This window comes from Theropithecus gelada, chromosome 7a, assembly GCF_003255815.1.
Source record: "Theropithecus gelada isolate Dixy chromosome 7a, Tgel_1.0, whole genome shotgun sequence".
NCBI classification, from domain to species: Eukaryota; Metazoa; Chordata; class Mammalia; order Primates; family Cercopithecidae; genus Theropithecus; species Theropithecus gelada.
In genome coordinates, this window is record NC_037674.1 from 48,952,254 (window position 1) to 48,971,420 (window position 19,167).

Here is a 19,167-nt window from a genome sequence, read left to right on the forward strand (position 1 = left end):
GCAAGCAGCTGAGACTACAGGTGCCCACCACCATGCCCAGCTAATTTTTTGTATATTTAGTAGAGATGGGGTTTCACTGCCTTAGCCAGGATGGTCTTGATCTCCTGACCTCATGATCCACCTGCCTCGGCCTCCCAAAGTGCTGGGAATGCAGGCATGAGCCACCATGCCCGGCTGAAAAGCAACTATTTTCAAAACAAAAATATAGTGAGAAGAGTTGTTTTATTTTTTGCAAATCTCTTTAATGTCTGGCTTAATAAAAGACAGCTGGATTTTCCTATCTGCTTCTGCATTCAATCTGTTGCAATATGGTGTTTTGGTTGAAATATAAGAAGAAAATCTGGTCTAACAGATATGTAATTGGAAAAGGAAAGAGTATTTTTATAACCTTTTCAGATAATTGTGGATATTCTTTTTTGATACTACCGCAAAACTCAACAAGTTGTAGTTTTTTAAAGGTTTGTTTATAAAGTGAAATCTGAAACCTTATCTATGAACTATTTATACTTTATTCCATTAAAATCCATTCATCTGTCTTGCATTTAATGCACCATACTAAAACATCACATGTCAGTCATTTAGAAAATATTGGTTCACTACATTATACAAATTCTGCAAATAGTGATACATTTCATTCAGTATCTAAAAACATATTCATTAATATCATCAAAATGTGTAAGTATTAAGTTCTCAAGACCATGGTGGCAGATGCAAGTTTTCCAAAATGTTCATTTTTACTTAAAACTTAAATTTTATCATTGGCAGGAAACACTATCCATTGTGTGCCTTGAATTGACGGGCTCACTTTGTTCATTTTCTAAAAGATGTCTCAAGAACCAGTTTGTCTGTCTTTGAACTAACAGTGATATTCCATGATAAAAACATTCAACTCAAAACTCAAACTATCACAAGTGCCTTTATTTAAGACAGCTGTTGGCCGGGCGCGGTGGCTCACGCTTGTAATCCCAGCACTTCGGGAGGCCAAGGCAGGTGGATCACCTGAGGTCAGGAGTTCAAGGCCAGCATGGCCACCATGGTGAAACCTCTTCTCTACTAAAAATACAAAAAATTAGCGGGCATGGTAGCAGACGCCTGTAATCCCAGCTGCTCGGGAGGCTGAGGCAGGAGAATCACTTGAACCCGGGAGGCGGAGGTTGCAGTGAGCCAAGGTCGCTCCACTGCCCTCCAGCCTGGGCAATAAGGAGATACTGCGTCTCAAAAAAAAAACATAGCTGTCATACTTTGTACACAGCTAAAGTACTTCATGCATACTTTCCATTTTGTCACATACAGTAAGGTCAAGATGTAGTAAAAAAATATATATTTACTCCTTTATTAACAATGGTTCTTAGTGAAACTGGCTTTTTTAAACTGCAAGTGCATGTCAGTGAATGGCTTTACAGTTTGGCACCACTGCCTTAATTTGTACTAAGCCTCCAGCAGCTCACCCACTATTGCCTTTGTATCCTCAGTGCAAAGGCAAACACAGTGGAAAGGCAAATAATGTCTTATTATGCGGAGAGCTTTGGCCTCCCAGATATCCTGCAAGGGTTCGTGGACCACCACACTTAGAGAACCACTGGACTAGGATATTGGTTTTCTAGAGCCAATGGAATATTTTCTCTGGCCTCATGAATGCCCTGCTATCTCCCTTCTTCCCTCTTGTTCCGGTAACTTTTCAGAGCAATACCCGCGCAGTGGGTCTGTGTGTCTCTCTCACCCTGAAGCAGCACTTGGACCTTAGGGCCTTCATGAGGTCTAGGGGAGGCAGGCTTGGCCACATACCTGACGGTGCCCTTTCCCCTCAGCTCTGAACCATCACATTCACTCAGTGAAGACAGCCTCCATCGGGACTCTAGGAAGGAGCCGGCCTCCTATGCCAGTGGTTGTTCCCAGTGCCCCTGAAGTGCAGGAGACCACAAGGATGTTGGAAGACTCCGAGAGTGTAAGTTCGTGGGGCCATCAGTCCAGCCAGATTGTCTGGGAACATGCCCCAGGGCCTGAGACTGCTGGTCAAGCTGATACTCTGTACATACCAGGCTTGCCACCCAGAACTATGAAGCAGATGCACTCATTCATTCAGTAGAAACAGTGTTGAGCATCTTTTCTGAGCCAGGAACTGTGCTGAGGATTTGGTCTACTTTCTTTCCCATAACCACTGTTGTTTTTTTGGTTTTTTTGTTTTTTTGTTTTTGAGAGAGGGTCTTGCTCTGTCGCCTGGGCTGGAATACAGTGGCACGATCTCGGCTCACTGCAACCTCTGTCTCCCGGGTTCAAGGGATTCTCCTGCCTCAGCCTCCTGAGTAGCTGGAACTACAGGCGCCCGCCACCACGCCCGGCTTTTTTTGTGTGTTTTTAGTACAGACGGCGTTTCACTATGTCGGCCAGGCTGGTCTTAAATTCCCGACCTCAGGTGATCCATCTGCCTTGGCCTCCCAGAGTGCTGCGGTGACAGGCGTGAGCCACCGCACCCGGCCCCCATATCCACTCTTGAACGTCTTAAATTAGCTTTTCACACAGCCCAGCTAATGGCCCCTCCCCCCACTTCCTGCCTGCCTTTTAGTTCTGTCCCTTCTCTCATTGTTCTTCTTTTCTTAGTTTGAACCATTCATACGTTCCCTCAGTTCTACTCTGTGACCTTTCCTGAGCAAGATACTGGAGGAGAAGGTGCTTGAGTGGTTGCTGTCAAAACAAAAATCACCAGGGTCTCTCTTTGATCTTTCACTCTCAAACTCCAGTAAAAATGTTTTGCCTCTGAATTTCCAGGTATAGGATTCTCTAAGCGGAAAGCTTGGGGCCCAGAGATCCAGGGACATACCGACTGTGCTGACTGGGGCAGAGACCTGGAAGGGGCAAGCAGCAGGCCTTCTGGCTTGTGAGGTCATTGTGACCCTGGGGAGTGTGTGTTGGGAGAAAGGCATTGTGCATTATCAGGAAACGGGATCCCAGTGACCTTGGGTCTCTCCTGCTACTTTCCACTCTTTTGAGCCACCCTGCGTATTAGTAGCCCATTTTCTGGGACCATGTGACTACTGACCACATGATGCTTTGGCCTCTCTCTGGGCTCTCCTTTCTGGGTTGCTCCCTGGATCTGGCCCAGTAACAGTGTTTTCTTTTCCATAGAGCTATGAACCAGATGAGCTGACCAAAGAGATGGCCCACCTGGAAGGACTAATGAAGGACCTAAACGCTATCACGACAGCATGACGACCTTCACCAGGACATGACTTCAAACCTGAGTCTGGAAGTCTTGGAACTTACCCTTGAAAACAAGGAATTGTACAGAGTACGAGAGGACAGCACTTGAGAACACAGAATGAGCCAGCAGACTGGCCAGCGCCTCTGTGTAGGGCTGGCTCCAGGCATGGCCACCTGCCTTCCCCTGGTCAGCCTGGAAGAAGCCTGTGTTGAGGCAGCTTCCCTTTGCCTGCTGATATTCTGCAGGACTGGGCACCATGGGCCAAAATTTTGTGTCCAGGGAAGAAGCGAGAAGTGCAACCTGCATTTCACTTTGTGGTCAGGCTGTGTCTTCGTGCTGCGACTGCATCACCTTTATGGAGTGTAGACATTGGCATTTATGTACAATTTTATTTGTGTCTTATTTTATTTTACCTTCAAAAACAAAAACGCCATCCAAAACCGAGGAAGTCCGTGGTGTTCTCCACAAGTGGTTGACATTTGACTGCTTGTTCCAATTATGTATGGAAAGTCATTGACAGTGTGGGTTGTTCCTGGGGTTGGCTTGTTTTTTGGTTTTGTTTTTATTTTTTAATTCTGAGTCATTGCATCCTCTACCAGCTGTTAATCCATCACTCTGAGGGGGAGGAAATGTTGCATTGCTGTTTGTAAGCTTTTTTATTATTTTTTTATTTTAATTATTAAAGGCCTGACTCTTTTCCTCTCATCACTGTGAGATTACAGATCTATTTGAATTGAATGAAATGTAACATTGAAAAGACTTGTTTGTTGCTTTCTGTGCAGTTTCAGTATTGGGGCGGGGTGGGGGGCTGAGGGTTGGTAATAGGAAATGGAGGGGCTGCTGAGGTCCTGTGAATGTTTCCGTCATTGTACTTTCTTCCAGAAGCCTGCAGAGAATGGAAGCATCTTCTTTATTGTCGTTTCCTGGCATGTCCATCCTTATTGTCACTACATTGCAACTGGAGTTTGATTTGGATCTGGTTTTAAAATTCTTCTGTGCAATAGATGGGTTTGAGGATTTAGCAGCCCTGATGTCTTGGTCATAGCCTGGTAAGAATGTCCATGCTGAGGAGACAGGTGTTGTATTTCTAATTGCCTGAGTCACACAGAATAGGGTAAGAGCCTGACCCTATTCTGTAAATCAGAAAGCAAGGATGGGGACCTTTCCTGCTGCTATTATTGGCTCTCTTTGAGGAAGTTGGAGGTTAAGGAAGGAACTTTGTTTCCACATAAGACTCCTCCTCCTCTCTAGTTCCAGTCTTCAACCAGTCCAGCGCTGTCTTCCACACTTCAGACCCCTTCAGAGAAAGCATTAGCAGGAGGAATGAGACAAGGCAGAGCTGCAGTGCCCCCTGAGGCTTCCACACATCTTTCTGAATATTATTTTTCAAGTAACAAGGGACAGAGACAGCGGAAGCAGCTGCCCGCTCCCCTGTCCCAGCAGCTCAGCTAAGCCCTGATGAGAATGAAGCCACAGGAGTTTCCTGAGGTGAACCCAACGGCTCAGCCACACTTGGAAGCCGTTGCCTTTGCACATAGTTCTTGGGTTCTTTTTCCTAAAGAGGTAAGGAGCTGAGGTGTGTGGTTTTTTAATATTAAGAATATATCATGGAAAACACAGGACTGATGCTCAGGCATCTTCCTCTACTCCCCAACAGATCTCCAGAAGACAGTGTGGAAGGCAGTGTAGACGGTAAATCGGGCTTCAGTTCTATAGCCAAGAAGAGATCAGCTGCTGAAACCACCAGTGGGTACCCCAGGTCACCTGCCTTTGAACTTGGGGATTTCCCACTTTTGGATCTTACCACATATTTGCTTTTTCACAAGATGAACTCTTTGTATTTATGATTTGGAGGGCAGTGAAAGGTGCAATGCGGGGGCTCCTGCTGCCGAGCTAGCTGATCACGTGGGGGTGCCAGGCGGGACTCTGGAAAACCAGTGCACTTAAACTGATCTTGAAGAGAGCTGTCCAAGCACTCTGGCCACCAGGAGGGCCAGGTTCCCCAGAAACTACCTTGTGCCCAAAGAACATGCTCAGTATTTGGGGCATTTCGTCCCACGAACCCTGACCTTCTGTTACCTCAGGGCCTTGGTACCTGGATACTGCCACAGAATTGGGGCGGGTGGGGGAGGGGCCTATTTTTAAATAAAATAACTGTTCAAAGTTGAGGGTTTTTTTAAAAATTAAGAAAAAGGAAAGCTATTCTGTATTGCACCTTTTCACAATTTAATACATTTTCTTACGTTTTCCTGTGATTTTTGAAACTAAACCATTGCGTGTCTGTAGTGTCCTAGTTGAGCTGCTGCTCAGCGGCTTCCTCGGGGGATGTGGAACGCCTGTGTCTGTCGCCGCACTGCCTGCGGGAGGGGCGCAGAGGGCTGCTGGGACTGGCGTCTGTACACACTTGTTTGGCCTTTTCTGTAGTTGATGCTGTAAACTCTATGGCTTTTTAAAAACGATTTCATGTTTTTATTTAGTATTGGAAATCCAATACACTTTTTTAATCCAATCAAACTCTGGTCTGGTCAAAGAGTTATTTTCCCTTGTCCTTAAAAAAAAACAAAAACAAAAACCTTCGGGGCCCCTGCTTCCCAGCCTCTCTAATTGACTTTGCTGTTGCCTTCACAACTGTAAAGCCAGTAGTCTACGAGGAGACTCAGGGAAGGGTGGCAGGTGAGCCAGGAGGCTGCAGGAGGTGTTTGGACCGTCCACCAGCACCAAAAATGAGTCTTGTCCCTGTTCTCATCCCCCTGTTGCTGCCCTGCAGGGACTGAGCAGCCTGAGGAATCAGGGGGCCCCTGGCAGCCGTCCCTGAATGGAGTGCAGGCCATGTGCCTGCTACGGCAGCACATTCTGTTAGGGCAGACTGAGTGCCCACGCGGGGCCCGGCCTCCCCACTCCCAGCCCCACCACTCACAGGGACCTAAAGCCAGAGCAGATGTCTCCTGGGAGGCCTGCTTGCCCCAGGCTGCCTCATCTCACTGTGTTCACTATATAAGATGCCTCGTGGTGTCCCAGAGTCTGAGCCAGGGAATAAGTAACCTCAGCAGCCAGAGGCCTGAGCTTGCAATAATAGAGTGAGGGCTGAACACAGAGCACAGTGTCCTCACTGCTCCCTCACTCTGCGGCCGGAGTGTACTTTAGGAAGCCCCAATCCCGTCCTCATTAGCCACTCTCCATTGGGCTCAGGATGAACTCTATACTCCCATAGCTGGAGGTTGGTCTGCCACAGCCTCCAGGTCCAGACTCATGTCGCCTTGTGCACTGGGGCTATGGCCACAGAAAGCTACCAGTGAGGCCGTTCTCAGTCTGCGTGGAGTGTCCTCTTTACTGCCATTCTGTTCTAAGTGCCGGGCATCTGCTGCTGCTATCCCTCCAGTGCGTCCCTAGGTGGAGCTCTTGGCACGTTTTGCTGTGACTTGTTTGAGTCTTTTCCTGGGCCCTGTGGGCTCAGTGGGGACAAGATTATTTCTCACTCCTTTCGGAATGTCTAATGCCAGGGACAGTTTCTGACAATAGCAGATGCTTGTCTCTTGGATGGATAGACAAACAGTCATGAGGACTTATGCCCTGGAGCGTGTTGAAAGGCTTCACACTCAGGCACACACAAGAAGCCCCGTCCTGGCAGGGATCCTGGTAAGTCCGCAGTGTTCTGGTGCTAGGACGCCCCCATTTCAGTAGCCATGGCCCTTTGGCCCCCTGGGGTAAACGTGAAAGATGAAAGATGACAGTTATAAACGATGCTGAGCTAGGCCCAATGGCTCATGCCTGGAATCCCAGCACTTTGGGAGGCAGAGGCAGGTGGGTCGCCTGAGGTCAGGAGTTTGTGACCAGCCTGGCCAACGTAGTGAAACCCTGTCTCTACTAAAAATACAAAAATTAGCCAGGCATGGTGGCGGGTGCCTGTAATCCTAGCTACTTGGGAGGCTGAGGCAGGAGAATAGTTTGAACCTGGGAGACGGAGGTTGCAGTGAGCAGAGACCATGCCATTGCACTCCAGCCTGGGGAACAAGAGTGCAGCTCCATCTCAAAAAAAAAAAGAACGATAAGAAACAATGCTGATGCCTCATGACCTCATGACCAACTTCAAGCTGGGAACTAAGACAAGAATGTCTTGCAGATTTGTTCTAAGATGAGCATTATGAACAAGCCTCTATACGAAGAAGAAATACCTCTTCCCCCACCCTATTCCCGCCCCATCCATCAACCCCTCCCAGTTGCAACCACCTTCCTGCCAGAAGTGGGGAGAACCATCAGGAGAGACTGGAGACCAGCAATAAGCCATCAAATTGATGATGACAGGACCATGGGCAGGGATTGGAGAACCAGGGAGCCAAGAGGAACCACCCCTAACCACAGACAGAAGAACCCCAGGTAGCAGGTACCCAACTCCTAATCTAGGGTTCCCAGCTACCAAAGGAGGGAGTTTACCAGGGGCACAGGAGGAAGAGGTAGGAGACAGTAGTTGCAAGAAAATAATACTTAAGTTTTTAATAATCTTTTTAATGTACATAATGTTGGAAAAGTGCTACTTAAAACTACAACTACCCTCTAAGCATGGTGGATGATATCTCAAGACGTCCTTTTCCTCAATTAGGAACTTGGCTTGAAAAATGAAAGGGACCTAGAGCTGAACTCACAAAAGGTTGGCGGGAACACTTGCTGCACTGTAGCGCAAGAACAATTCAGGATTTCCTGAAATAATTAGGGGTGGAGGGGACACTGGCAACCAGTATAATCAACAAGATCAGGTGCAAGATTGAGGGACTCTGTGGGAAAGCACCCCAGTGGAAACTGGCTGGCCTCAAGGTGTTCAAAGACCTTTCTTAAACGGGAAGATCTTTTTGTTTGGTTTGGTTTGGTTTGGTTTCGTTTCGTTTCGTTTCGTTTTGAGTCAGAGTCTCACTCTTACGCCCAGGCTGGAGTGCAATGGCATGATGTCAGCTCACTGCAACCTCCACCTCCTGGGTTCAAGCGATTCTCCTGCCTCAGCCTCCCGAGTAGCTGGGACAACAGGCACCCGCCACCACGCCCAGCTAATTTTTGTATTTTTTAGTAGAGACAGGGTTTCACCATATTTTACAGGCTGGTCTCGAATTCCTGACCTCATGATCCACCTGTCTCAGCCTCCCAAAGTGCTGGGATTACAAGCGTGGGCCACCGCACCTGGCCAAATGAGAAGATCTTAGAGGCAATTTCATGCTATTTGCACTTCTATGGAGTGAACCCCTTCCAGCTCCCCAAATCTCATGTAACATCTGCTGTGTGCACATGGCCTTGAATGAGTTACTGGATACTCCCCCAGTGAAGAAAACAGCATCTGGGCCAACATGGCGGTGGGCAGGCCATGAGTCTGGCACAGCAAGGGTGACCCATGAGTGGAACTGGTTTGCTAGAAGCAGGAGCTGAGAGCCAGAAGTGACCATAAGAATCTAAACCTGAGAACTCTCAGAAGTCCAGGGGGCAGAGGGGGACACAGGTCAAGAAAAGTGGGTTCCAATCAGCCTAATCCAGATTTTAAGAGGCAGACCGACCTCAGCTTGTGTCTGGGTTGCCATCTGTTTACAATTTCTCCCTCTCAGGGTCCTAGAGCAAAGCCTCATCACCCTGTTACTAGGTGTCAGCCCCTTGCTAATGGGGTCTGCCTTCTATGGACCCGGTCACACAAAGGAGAAATCTGGGAGCCATTCTAAATTCTTCCCTCAACACCACAGCACATTGCTCAGCAAATTCTGCCAGCTCTACCTCTCAGATGTCCCCCAGAGCAGCTCTTTGCTGTCTGGTAGGCAAACTACTAATTAAGCCCCCTGCCTGAGTCTCACCAGCAATCAGGTAGTGATCCCCTACACAAGTGTTCAGGTGCTGCTTCTAACGCAAATCTAATGCCTCCCTGCTGCTCAGCACCGTGCGATGAGAGCTCCAGCACCTGCCCTACAGTAAAGACTCCAGTGTGACCCTGTCTGCCTCATCCCTTTTATTTCTCACTAAGCTGCCCCTTCACCCGAATTTGGCCCTAACCACAGAGAGCAATTTACACTTGCAGAATAAGCCATGATGTCTGGCCTCTACTGTTTCCTCTGCCTCATTTTCTCCCTATCCCCTACGCTGACCATTGGCTTTCTCTGTCTGGTCATGTCTATTCATCTTTAAAGGTCCAGGCTAACCATCCAGTCCCCTGATCATTCCTGTTCATGTTTCTGTCTCCACCAATACACTATGACCTCGTTAAGGAAAGCAGTTGTGCTTGGATTCTCCACCTGAGCACCCAACACACCATAGGTCTTCACTAAATGAACTTGCCTCATGAGGCAGATGGACTTGAAATCAGGTAACTAATACATCGTGGCCCCGTGCTGAGGGAATTTAACAAAGCCCTAATTCTTCCTAAGAGCATATACTTAAGGTTTTGCAGAGGAACTAAGCTTGAGCTGAGTCTAGGGTATAATGTGAGGCTTATCTATCTGGAGGAAGGAGGAGGCCACTGCAGAGCTGGGGAGCTGCCTGCTTCATGTTGCCACCAGTACAGATCCCAGCCATCCCGTGTCACTCCTGTGCTCAGCCTCCTGTCACTGGATTCAGTGCAGAGGCCCCAGCAGGCCAGTGCAAAGTCTATGAAGGGTGCACAGGTCTGGCTAGCTGGCCATCAGTGGAGAGAGGGAGCTGGTCCCCCAGATTCCTGGAACACTGCAAGGGCAATACTGGGCCCAGTCAAGCTAAGTCTGGCTGGCCAGATACCACAGCTTGGGGTCAGTTCTAGTGAGACAAGAATAAAGTGGTTCCTTTTGTAAACTCAAAACCCAGGTCTTGCCGAGAATTCTGGGCAGCTCATGGCTTTCTGGAAAGAGCTGGGGTTTACTTTTGAAGGCAAAATTATGGATCAGGCTCCTGCAGACAAAGTTGCCCAGAATATGTAAGGAGAACCAGCCAATGAACATTCTAGACTAACACACAGAAGAGAAATTGACTGTAACTAAAGCCAGAGGGATCTCAGTGTGGGCTGGTGGGATGAGAGAAGGAATATTTGGGGCCAGTCAGAAAAGGGTCTTCCTCACCCAAAAAGCTGGAAATCTTCAATTGTTTCCAAAGATACTTCCGAAGGCCCACTATATGCCAGGCACCGAGGATGCAAAATGAGTATGACAGTCTCCATTGCTGATGTGTTCACAGATATTCAACAGAAAGAAATTACCATGAAAAGTGCTAAGAGACCCAAACAAAGTGATCTGGTAAAGTAAAGAAGGAATTTCCAACCCTCACTGGAGAGTTGTGTGTCACGAAGAAGGTGACACTGAGAATGATGACGAATTCACCAAAGAAAGGAGTTTCTTCCAGCATTGCTTGAACTAATCTGAAAAGCAGGAAAAATTCCAATAGTGGGTAAATTACAACCAAAAGCACTTTTCAGTGATTTGCTCCAAAGACAGTAAGGGATGTCCGTAACCCAAGTGGTAGATGAAAAAAGAGGTTGAGATTTCCTCAGGGAAAAGCCTAATACTAAGAGCCAGAGGGAAGCCTGACTGGCACTGTATGTTCAAAACATAAGTAAATGAGTGATCATCATCTTCCCTGAGAACTTGTTGAGAATTTTGTGTCTATATTCATAAGGGATATTGGTCTGTAGTTTTGTTTGTTTGTTTGTTTGTTTTTGCCAGGGTGGCCAGGGTTGTATTTTGGGTGGAGGGATCTGGCTTTGGTATCAGTTTAATTCTAGCCTCATAGAATAAGGGAAGTGTTCCCTCCTTGTCTATTTTTTGGAAGAGTTTGTAAAGGATTGCTATTGATAGTTCTCTAAAGCTTTGGTCGAATTCACCAATAAAGTCATTGGGGCCTGGGCCTTTCTTTGTGGGAAGCATTCTTTATTACTAATGTAATCTGTCTACTTGTTATAGATCTATTCGGATTCTGTATTTATTCTTGAGTCACTTTTGGTAATTTGTTTCTAATTTGTCCATTTTATCTGGGTTATCTAATTTGTTGGCATACAACTTTTATAGTGTTCTCTTATAATCCTTTTTATTTCTTTAAGACTGGTGGTAATATATTTTATTTGACTCCTGATGTTAGCAAGTCTCTCTTCTCTCTCTCTCTCTCTCTCTGTCAGACTGGCTAAAGGCTGTCAATTTTGTTGGTCTTTTCAAAGAACTAACTTTTGGTTTTGCTGATTTTTTGTATTGGTTTTCTGTTCTCTATTCCATTTTTTTCTGCTTTCATCTTTATTTTTTCCTTTCCTCTGTTTGCTTTGAGTTTGCTTCTTTTCCTAGTTTCTTCAGGTGAATGTTTAGGTTATTGATTGGATTTTTTTTTAGGTATCAGAGCATACTACTCTATGTTTCCCTGTAAGCACTGTTTCTGCTGCATCCTGTGTTTTTGGAAAGGTATGTTATCTTTTTGTTTTCATTCATCTCAACTTGTTTTTTTCAGGATTTTTGCTGTTGTTGTTGTTGTTTGTTTGTTTTTGAGATGGAGTCTCGCTCTGTCGCACAGGCTGGAGTGCAGTGGTGTGATCTCAGCTCACTGCAACCTCTGCCTCCTGGGTTCAAATGATTCTCCTGCCTCAACCTTCTGTGTAGCTGGGACTACAGGCACCCACCACTAGGCCTGGCTAATCTTTTGTATTTTTAGTAGAGACGGGTTTTCACCATGTTGGCCAGGCTGGTCTCAAACTCCTGACCTCAAGGGATCCACCTGCTTTGGCCTCCCAAAGTGCTGGAATTACAGGTGTGAGCCACTGCACCCAGCCTCAACTTATTTTCTAATATCCTTTGTGATTTCTGCTTTGATTCAATGATTATTTACATATGTGTTTAATTTGTATATATTTGTGAATTTTTCAAATATCTGTTACTAATTTCTAAATGTTCTATTATGGTCAGAGAATATATTTCATATGATTTCAATCCTCTTAAATTTATTGAGACTTGGTTTGTGGTCTAACAGATAGTCTGTCCTGTAGAATGTTCCACGTGCCCTTGAGAAGAATGCATATTCTCCTGTTGTTGGATGGAGTGTTCCAGAGATCCCTCTTAGCTCTCTTTGGTTTGTATTGTTCAAATCTTCTATTTCCTGGCTGATCTTTTGTCTAGTTGTTCTATCAGTTACTGAAAGTGGAGTATTGAAGTCTGCAATTATAACTGTTGAATTGTTTATCCTCCCTTCCATTATGTCAGGTTTACTTCATGAGTATATGTGTGTGTGTATGTGCGTGCGCGTGTGTGTGTGTGTGTATAATCCAAATAGATCCATAGGTGACAGATTACATTAGTAATAAAGAACACTTCCCACAAAGAAAGGCCCAAGACCCAATGACTTCACTGGTGAATTCGACCAAAGCTTTAGAAAAAATTAATAACAATCCTTCACAAACTCTTCCTAACTATATATATATATATGTGTGTGTGTGTATATATATGTATAAAATTTTTTTCTAGAGAGAGAGAGAGAGAGGATCTGGCTGTATTGTCCAGGCTGGACTCAAACTCCTGGGCTTGAGTGATCCTGCCACCTCACGCTCCTGAGTAGCTGGAACTATAAGCATGCACCGCCAGGGTGGCTTAGGAGTTTGGGGGCTCTGTTGTTAGGTATATACATATAATTGTTCAATCTTTTGATGGATTGACCTTTTCTTCATTATAAAATGTTCCTTGTCTTTAGTAATAATTTTTGTCTTAAAGTCTACTTTGATATTATTAAATAGTATAGCCACTCCAGCTTTTCTTCAGCTAATGTTTCCTTGGTATGTCTTTTTGCACCCTTTTACTCTCAATCTATATGCGTCGTTGAATACAAAACTGTCTGTTGTAGACAGTATATAGTTGGTTCATGGTTTTATATCCATTCTGCCGATTTCTGCCTCTAATCTGAGTGTTTAATCCACTTACATTTAATGTAATTGCTGATAAGGTAGGATTTACATCTGCCATTTACCTATTTGTTTTCTATATGTTTTGTGCCTTTTTTTTTTTTTTTTTTTGAGATGCAGTCTCCCTCTGTCTCCCAGGCTGGAGTGCAGTGGCGCGATCTCAGTAACCTTCACCTCCTGGATTCAACCGATTCTCCTGCCTCAGACTCCTGAATATCTGGAATTACAGGCACATGCCACCACGCCCAGCTAATTTTTGTATTTTTAGTAGAGATGGGGTTTCACCACGTAGGCCAGGCTGGTCATGAACTCCTGACCTCAGGTGATCCTCCCGCCTCCCAAAAAGCTGGGATTACAGGCATGAGCCACTGCACTGACCATGTCTTATGTCTGTTTTGTCACTCTATTACTCTATTACTGCTTTCTTTTTGTTAAGTAGATATTTTCTAGTGTACCATTTTAATTCCCTTGTCAAAAAGCATGAATCATGAAAGAAAAATTTGGTAAGTTGGATATCATCAAAATTAAAAATGTTTACTCTCTGAAAGTCATGGTTAAAAATTGAAAAGGCAAACCAAAAACTAGGAGAAAATAATCGCAAAACGTATATCTTATAAAGGACTTATATCCTAAATATATTACTTACAATTCAATAATAAGAAAACAAATGACTCAGCAAAAACAAATGAGTAAATATTGGAACAGTCACTTTACCAAAGAACATATACAGTTGGCAAGTAAATACCTGAAAAGATGCTCGGTATCTTTAGTCATCATGGAAATGCAAGTTAAATCCAGGAGTTAATATTATACACTCTCTTGAATGGTAAAAATCAAGACTGACAACATCAAGTCTTGCGTGAATGTGAAATAACTGACACTCTCATATGATTGCGGGGAGAAATGCAAAAGAGTATTCCAACTTTGGAAAAGAATCTTGTGAAGTTTCTTAGAAAGTTAAAAATATATTTATCAGGCCGGGCATGGTGGCTCACCCCTGTAATTTCAGCACTTTGGGAGGCTGAGGCAAGTGGATCACTTGAGGTCAAGAGTTCGAGACCAGCCTGGCCAACATAGCAAAACCCTGTCTCTACTAAAAGCAGAGGCTCCAGTGAGCCGAGATCAAGGCACTGCACTCCAGCCTGAGCAACAGAGTGAGACTCCATCTCAAAGAAACACACAAAAAAGGAAAAAAAAAAAAAAAATATATATATATATATAAAATAGCCCAGCAATGCCATTCCTGCCGTTCCTTGAGTGTTAAGATAAACAAAAATGTACATCCATCTTGAAAATGACAGAAGTAGATTTTAAGTGTCTTCACCACAAAAACTGAAAAGTATGTGAGGTAATGTGATAAGTATGTCAGGTTAATTATTTCAACGTAGTCGTTCCACAATGTGTACATATTTCAAAACATGTGGTACATGATAAATTCACACAATTTTTCTTTGTCAATTTAAATAATTACTTAAAAAGAAAATCCACGCCCAGATAAAGAATTGACCATAAATGTTCATAGGAGCTTTATTCTTAATAGCCCAAAACTGGAAACAATTCCATGTTCATGAATGGGTGAGTAATAAACCAACTGTGGCATAGCCATCAGAAACATTAGGCTAAAGGAGAGAAATCAGACACAGACCATATGCTTTATGATGATACTTATATGAAATTCTAGAAAAGTCAAAACTTTAGTGACAGAAGGCAGACTGGCAGGATTCAGGAGTGGGAGGAGGGGATTGACCGCAAAGAGTCATGCAGGAATCTGGGGAGTGATATAACTTACTTGTTTAGGTGGTTGTAGTACCGTCTGTCAAAATCATTGAGCTGTGTGCTTAAAATTGGTGAATTTGATACATATAAGTTATACCTCAATAAAGAAAATAGAGGCTGGGCTCAGTGGCTCACGCCTGTAATCCCAGCACTTTGGGAGGCTGAGGCAGGTGGATCACGAGGTCAGGAGTTCGAGACCAGCCTGACCAATATGGTGAAACCCCATCTCTACTAAAAAATGCAAAAATTAGCTGGGAATGGTGGCACACACCTGTAGTCCCAGCTACTTGGGAGGCTGAGACAGGAGAATCACTGGAACCCAGGAGGCAGAGGTTGCAGTGAGCTGAGATCATACCACTGCCCCCTCCAGTCTGGGCAACAGAGTAAGACTCCATCTAAAAAAAAAAAAAAAGAAAGAAAAGAAAATAGAATTAGCACTAACAACAAAAATATAAGGTACTAGGAATTAATGTAATGAAATGCAAAAACCTTCATGAAGAAAATGATAAGACTGTGTTGAAAGAATTGGCAGGGACAGTTAATGCCCAGCAAAGATTGCAAATGATCTCCCACACAGCACAGCCTCCTCTGCAGTGACGCTGTGGCCTTGTGACAATGGAATATAAGAGCAAGTGATGTTCACTGCTGAGAGACGTCGGTCAGACGCAGGAATCTCATCTAGTTGTCTCTTCTCCTCCCACAATGATCTTGGAGATGTGGATTCAGCTCAAGTTGGTATCAGCGAGGAAAATGCTGCCTGGGCTGCACAGGACTTTACCTGAGCTGGAACAAACCTTTATTGTCTTAAACCTTGAAATTTGTGGCTTTTTCTGTTGGGGCTGTTTGTGCTCATTAATACAAAGACATTAAAGAAGACCTAAATGTGGCAACAGTTATACCCTGTTCATCCATGGGAATACACATTTCCACAACAATGTCAATGTAATTTCAATCAGAAGCCCACTGGACTCTTCATGTGCCTCGACAGATTCTAAAATGTCTGTCGTAGCGCAGAGACTGGAGTAGCCAAGATATTCCTTAAGAAGAAGCTGGGGGGCCGGGCGTGGTGGTTCATGCCTGTAATCCCTGTACTTTTGGAGGCCGAGGCAGGTGGATCACCTGAGGTCAGGAGCTCAAGACCAGCCTGGTCAACATGGTGAAACCCCTTCTCTACTAAAAATACAAAAAAAGTAGCCAGGCATGGTGGTGGGTACCTGTAATCCCAGCTACTCAGGAGGCTGAGGTAGGAGAATCGCTTAAACCTGGGAGGTGGAGGTTGCAGTGAGCCGAGATCATGCCATTGCACTCCAGCCTGGGTGACAAGAGCAAGATCCCGTCTTAAAAAAAAAAAAAAAAAAAGAAGGGACTTACTCTACTCAATATCAACACACTTTATAACCCTAGTGTAACTAAGACAATTGACTGTTTGAATGAGGATAGACAAATAAGCTAATAGTACAGAATAGAGAGCCTCGACACAGACCCAGATGTGATAGAGGTGTAACATGGCATTGCATATTAATCAAGCCTCATTCAAGAAACAATGTAAGAACAATTGGTTATCCATATAGGACAAAGAAAAAATTGAACTACACCTTCACACCACACCAAAGTCAAGTAGAGTAAGGACTTAACTGTGAAAGGCAAAACTTCACAGTTCTAGAAAGAATATAGAACATATCTTTATAACATCAGGGTAAGATAGGTTTCTTAAGCAAAAAAGGCACTAAGGAAGTACTAGACAAATATATATATGTGTGTGTGTGTGTATGTGTGTGTGTATATATATATATATATATAGCCAAAATTGACCTCATTAAAGTGTAAAGCTTCTGTTTATCAAAAACACCCCTCCAAACTAAGCGAAAATACAAACCATAAACAGATATTTGCAATAAATATAGTGGACAAAGGATTTAGTTTTTCAAAAAGATGTGTGAAATTCCTACAAATCAATAAAAAGGCAACAGAAAATTGGTCAAAATATGTGAATAAATATTTCTCAGAAGAGGAAACACAGCAAATGAATATACGAACAAGCATCCAATCTTACTGTTAATTGGGGATTTGAACATTAAACACAATTAGATATGACTAGATTGGGAAAAATAAGAAGGCCTGATGATTCCAATTATTGGCAGGAATGTGAAGCAAGAGCAGTTCTCATACTCTGCAGGTGGGAGTGGAAATTGTTAGAACTACTTAAAACAGCTTGGCATTATCTTGTAAAGTGAAGATTAATTTACTCTGTGAGTCAGTTATTCCACTCCTAGATATAGAGCCTAGAGATCCTCTTACCCATCTTTTTCAGGAGCCACAAACAAGAACATTTGTAGCAGCAGGCTGTTAATCACAAGAATGAGAACTGACTGAAATGTCTGTCTTCAGAAGAACACGTATGTAAATGGTGGGCTATTCATATACTGGAATGCTATACAGCAATGAAAATGAATTATCCATTCTTCAGCGGGATCTCAAAATTACAGTACTGAATGAAGAAAACCCAAATTATTAAAAAGATGCATGCAGTATACCATTTACGCAAAGTCTTCAAATTACAAATATATTCAGTGGTGTATGAAGATGGTGAGTATGGCCCACCCCTAATGCAGGTAATAAAAAGGCCCATTGCTTGTAAAGAAAGTAATAACAAAACTGACCAAAATCTGATTTTTATTGTCACCATACATCATCAATTCTGGACAATATTATTGATAAAAATTCTTGCCACAAAGTCAGCTACTTCCAATCTCCACTCCCCACCTTGGTGTGCAACTGAATACATTCTTATTTATTTCTATAGAAAGAGTATCATGAAAAGTAATGACAAAATTCAGGTGAGAGGTTTTCCTTGGAGGGAGGGAGAGGGACACACTTGGGCAACAGCACAGATGCCTTCAAAGTATTCCTTATGCTCCATTCCTTATGTTCCATTCCTTAAACTGAGTGATTGAGACATGGCTGTTGATATTATTTTTTATATCTGATTTACATAATATATCTCTTCAGTATGTATGAAATATTCCATCCTCAAGAGAAAGAAAATTAAAGCAGGAAAATCAATAAGGGGGGCAGATGGAGGAGAAGGCATGCTTTGTAGTGCACTGGAAGCTGCAAACCCAAGACAGAATAAAATGGCTGTGGTCGGTCGGAAGAGAATGAGGGACCCTGGAGCGGCAGCCCAGGCTGAGGCTCAGGGCATGCGGGGGCCTGAACTGGTGTAGGGGAACTCTGGGAAGCTTTTGCCTCCAGGCTGGGGAAGCCTCAGGCCTGGGTGAGGTTAATCCCAGGAAGTGAATCTGGAGTGAGTAGACGGGGGCCAAGGCCAGAGGCCCAGGGAGCACCAACGTTTTGGGAGAAAGAAGAGCCCTTCAAGCTGAGGCTGAGCTTGAGAAAAGTGAAGCAGTGAGCAGAGGATGGGGCACCATGCACTGAGGAGCGCCTGGTGGAGGAGGTCACACCCTGCTAAGAGGAGAGCAGGACACGGGCTGGGAAGGAGGCCCTGGATTTCACAATGTGAGCAGGTGAATTCATCAGAAATTGTCAGAGGGATGTGGTGGAGGAGGAAATGAGGACAGGGAGGGGACACAGCTCTCCGGTGGGAAGAGTGAGGAGTAGCGGCTGGGAAGAGACATGGAGTCCAGGCAGCGCTCTTATGCATCTCTTTCAATTGTCTTTTTTTTTTTTTGGAGTGCAATGGTGCGATCTCGACTCACTGCAAGCTCCGCCTCCCGGGTTTACGCCATTCTCCCGCCTCAGCCTCTCGAGTAGCTGGGACTCCAGGCGCCCACCACCACGCCCGGCTAATTTTTTTGTATTTTTAGTAGAGACGTGTTAGCCAGGATGGTCTCGATCTCCTAACCTCGTGATCTGCCCGCCTCGGCCTCCCAAAGTGCTGGGATGACAAGCGTGAGCCACCGCGCCCTGTCTTCAATTGTCTCTTTAAAACCCCAGTCTGGTTTAGTCCCACTAGGGAGAAAAGGTGCCTTCAGGCCTTCCCACAGCGCCAGCAGCAAGAGCACAGCAGGTGTCCCTTGGGGCTGACGCATCGGGTGCTCGCGGTGGGGGTGGAGGAGCCGTCTGCCCCTGTGCGGGGAGCATTCTCTCACTGACACTGTCTGAATTGCTGGTACATGGTGATCAGAGGAAGCAAACTGACATTTAGTCACTTTTACCGTCTTTTTAAAAATTCTCTACAGTCAGCGCACCCTTTGTTGCCTGTACCAGGGCTCTAGTGGGAAGAGACAGATTGAGTCCCCGGCACCTGGGTGTGCAGCCCTGCTCCTTCCTTCTAGCTGACAGGGCTGGCGAATTCCTACCTCTCTGAGCCCCT

At 44.7% G+C, this 19,167-nt stretch overlaps 1 protein-coding gene across 4 annotated transcripts in view; it reads left to right on the forward strand.

The window, feature by feature from the left end:
• The window catches only part of NEO1 (neogenin 1), a 261,042-nt gene extending 255,329 nt beyond the window's left edge, over positions 1-5,713 (forward strand). For 3 of the 4 annotated variants that reach the window (XM_025390048.1, XM_025390051.1, XM_025390050.1), the window contains 2 exons: positions 1,809-1,945; positions 3,124-5,708. In XM_025390048.1, coding sequence (XP_025245833.1) covers positions 1,809-1,945; positions 3,124-3,207 — 221 coding nt within the window. In that variant the 3' untranslated portion in view covers positions 3,208-5,708. Of the gene's footprint in view, positions 1-1,808; positions 1,946-3,123 lie in introns of all 4 variants that reach the window. The other variant, XM_025390047.1, reaches the window with a different exon arrangement.
• The last annotated feature ends 13,454 nt before the right edge of the window (positions 5,714-19,167 follow it).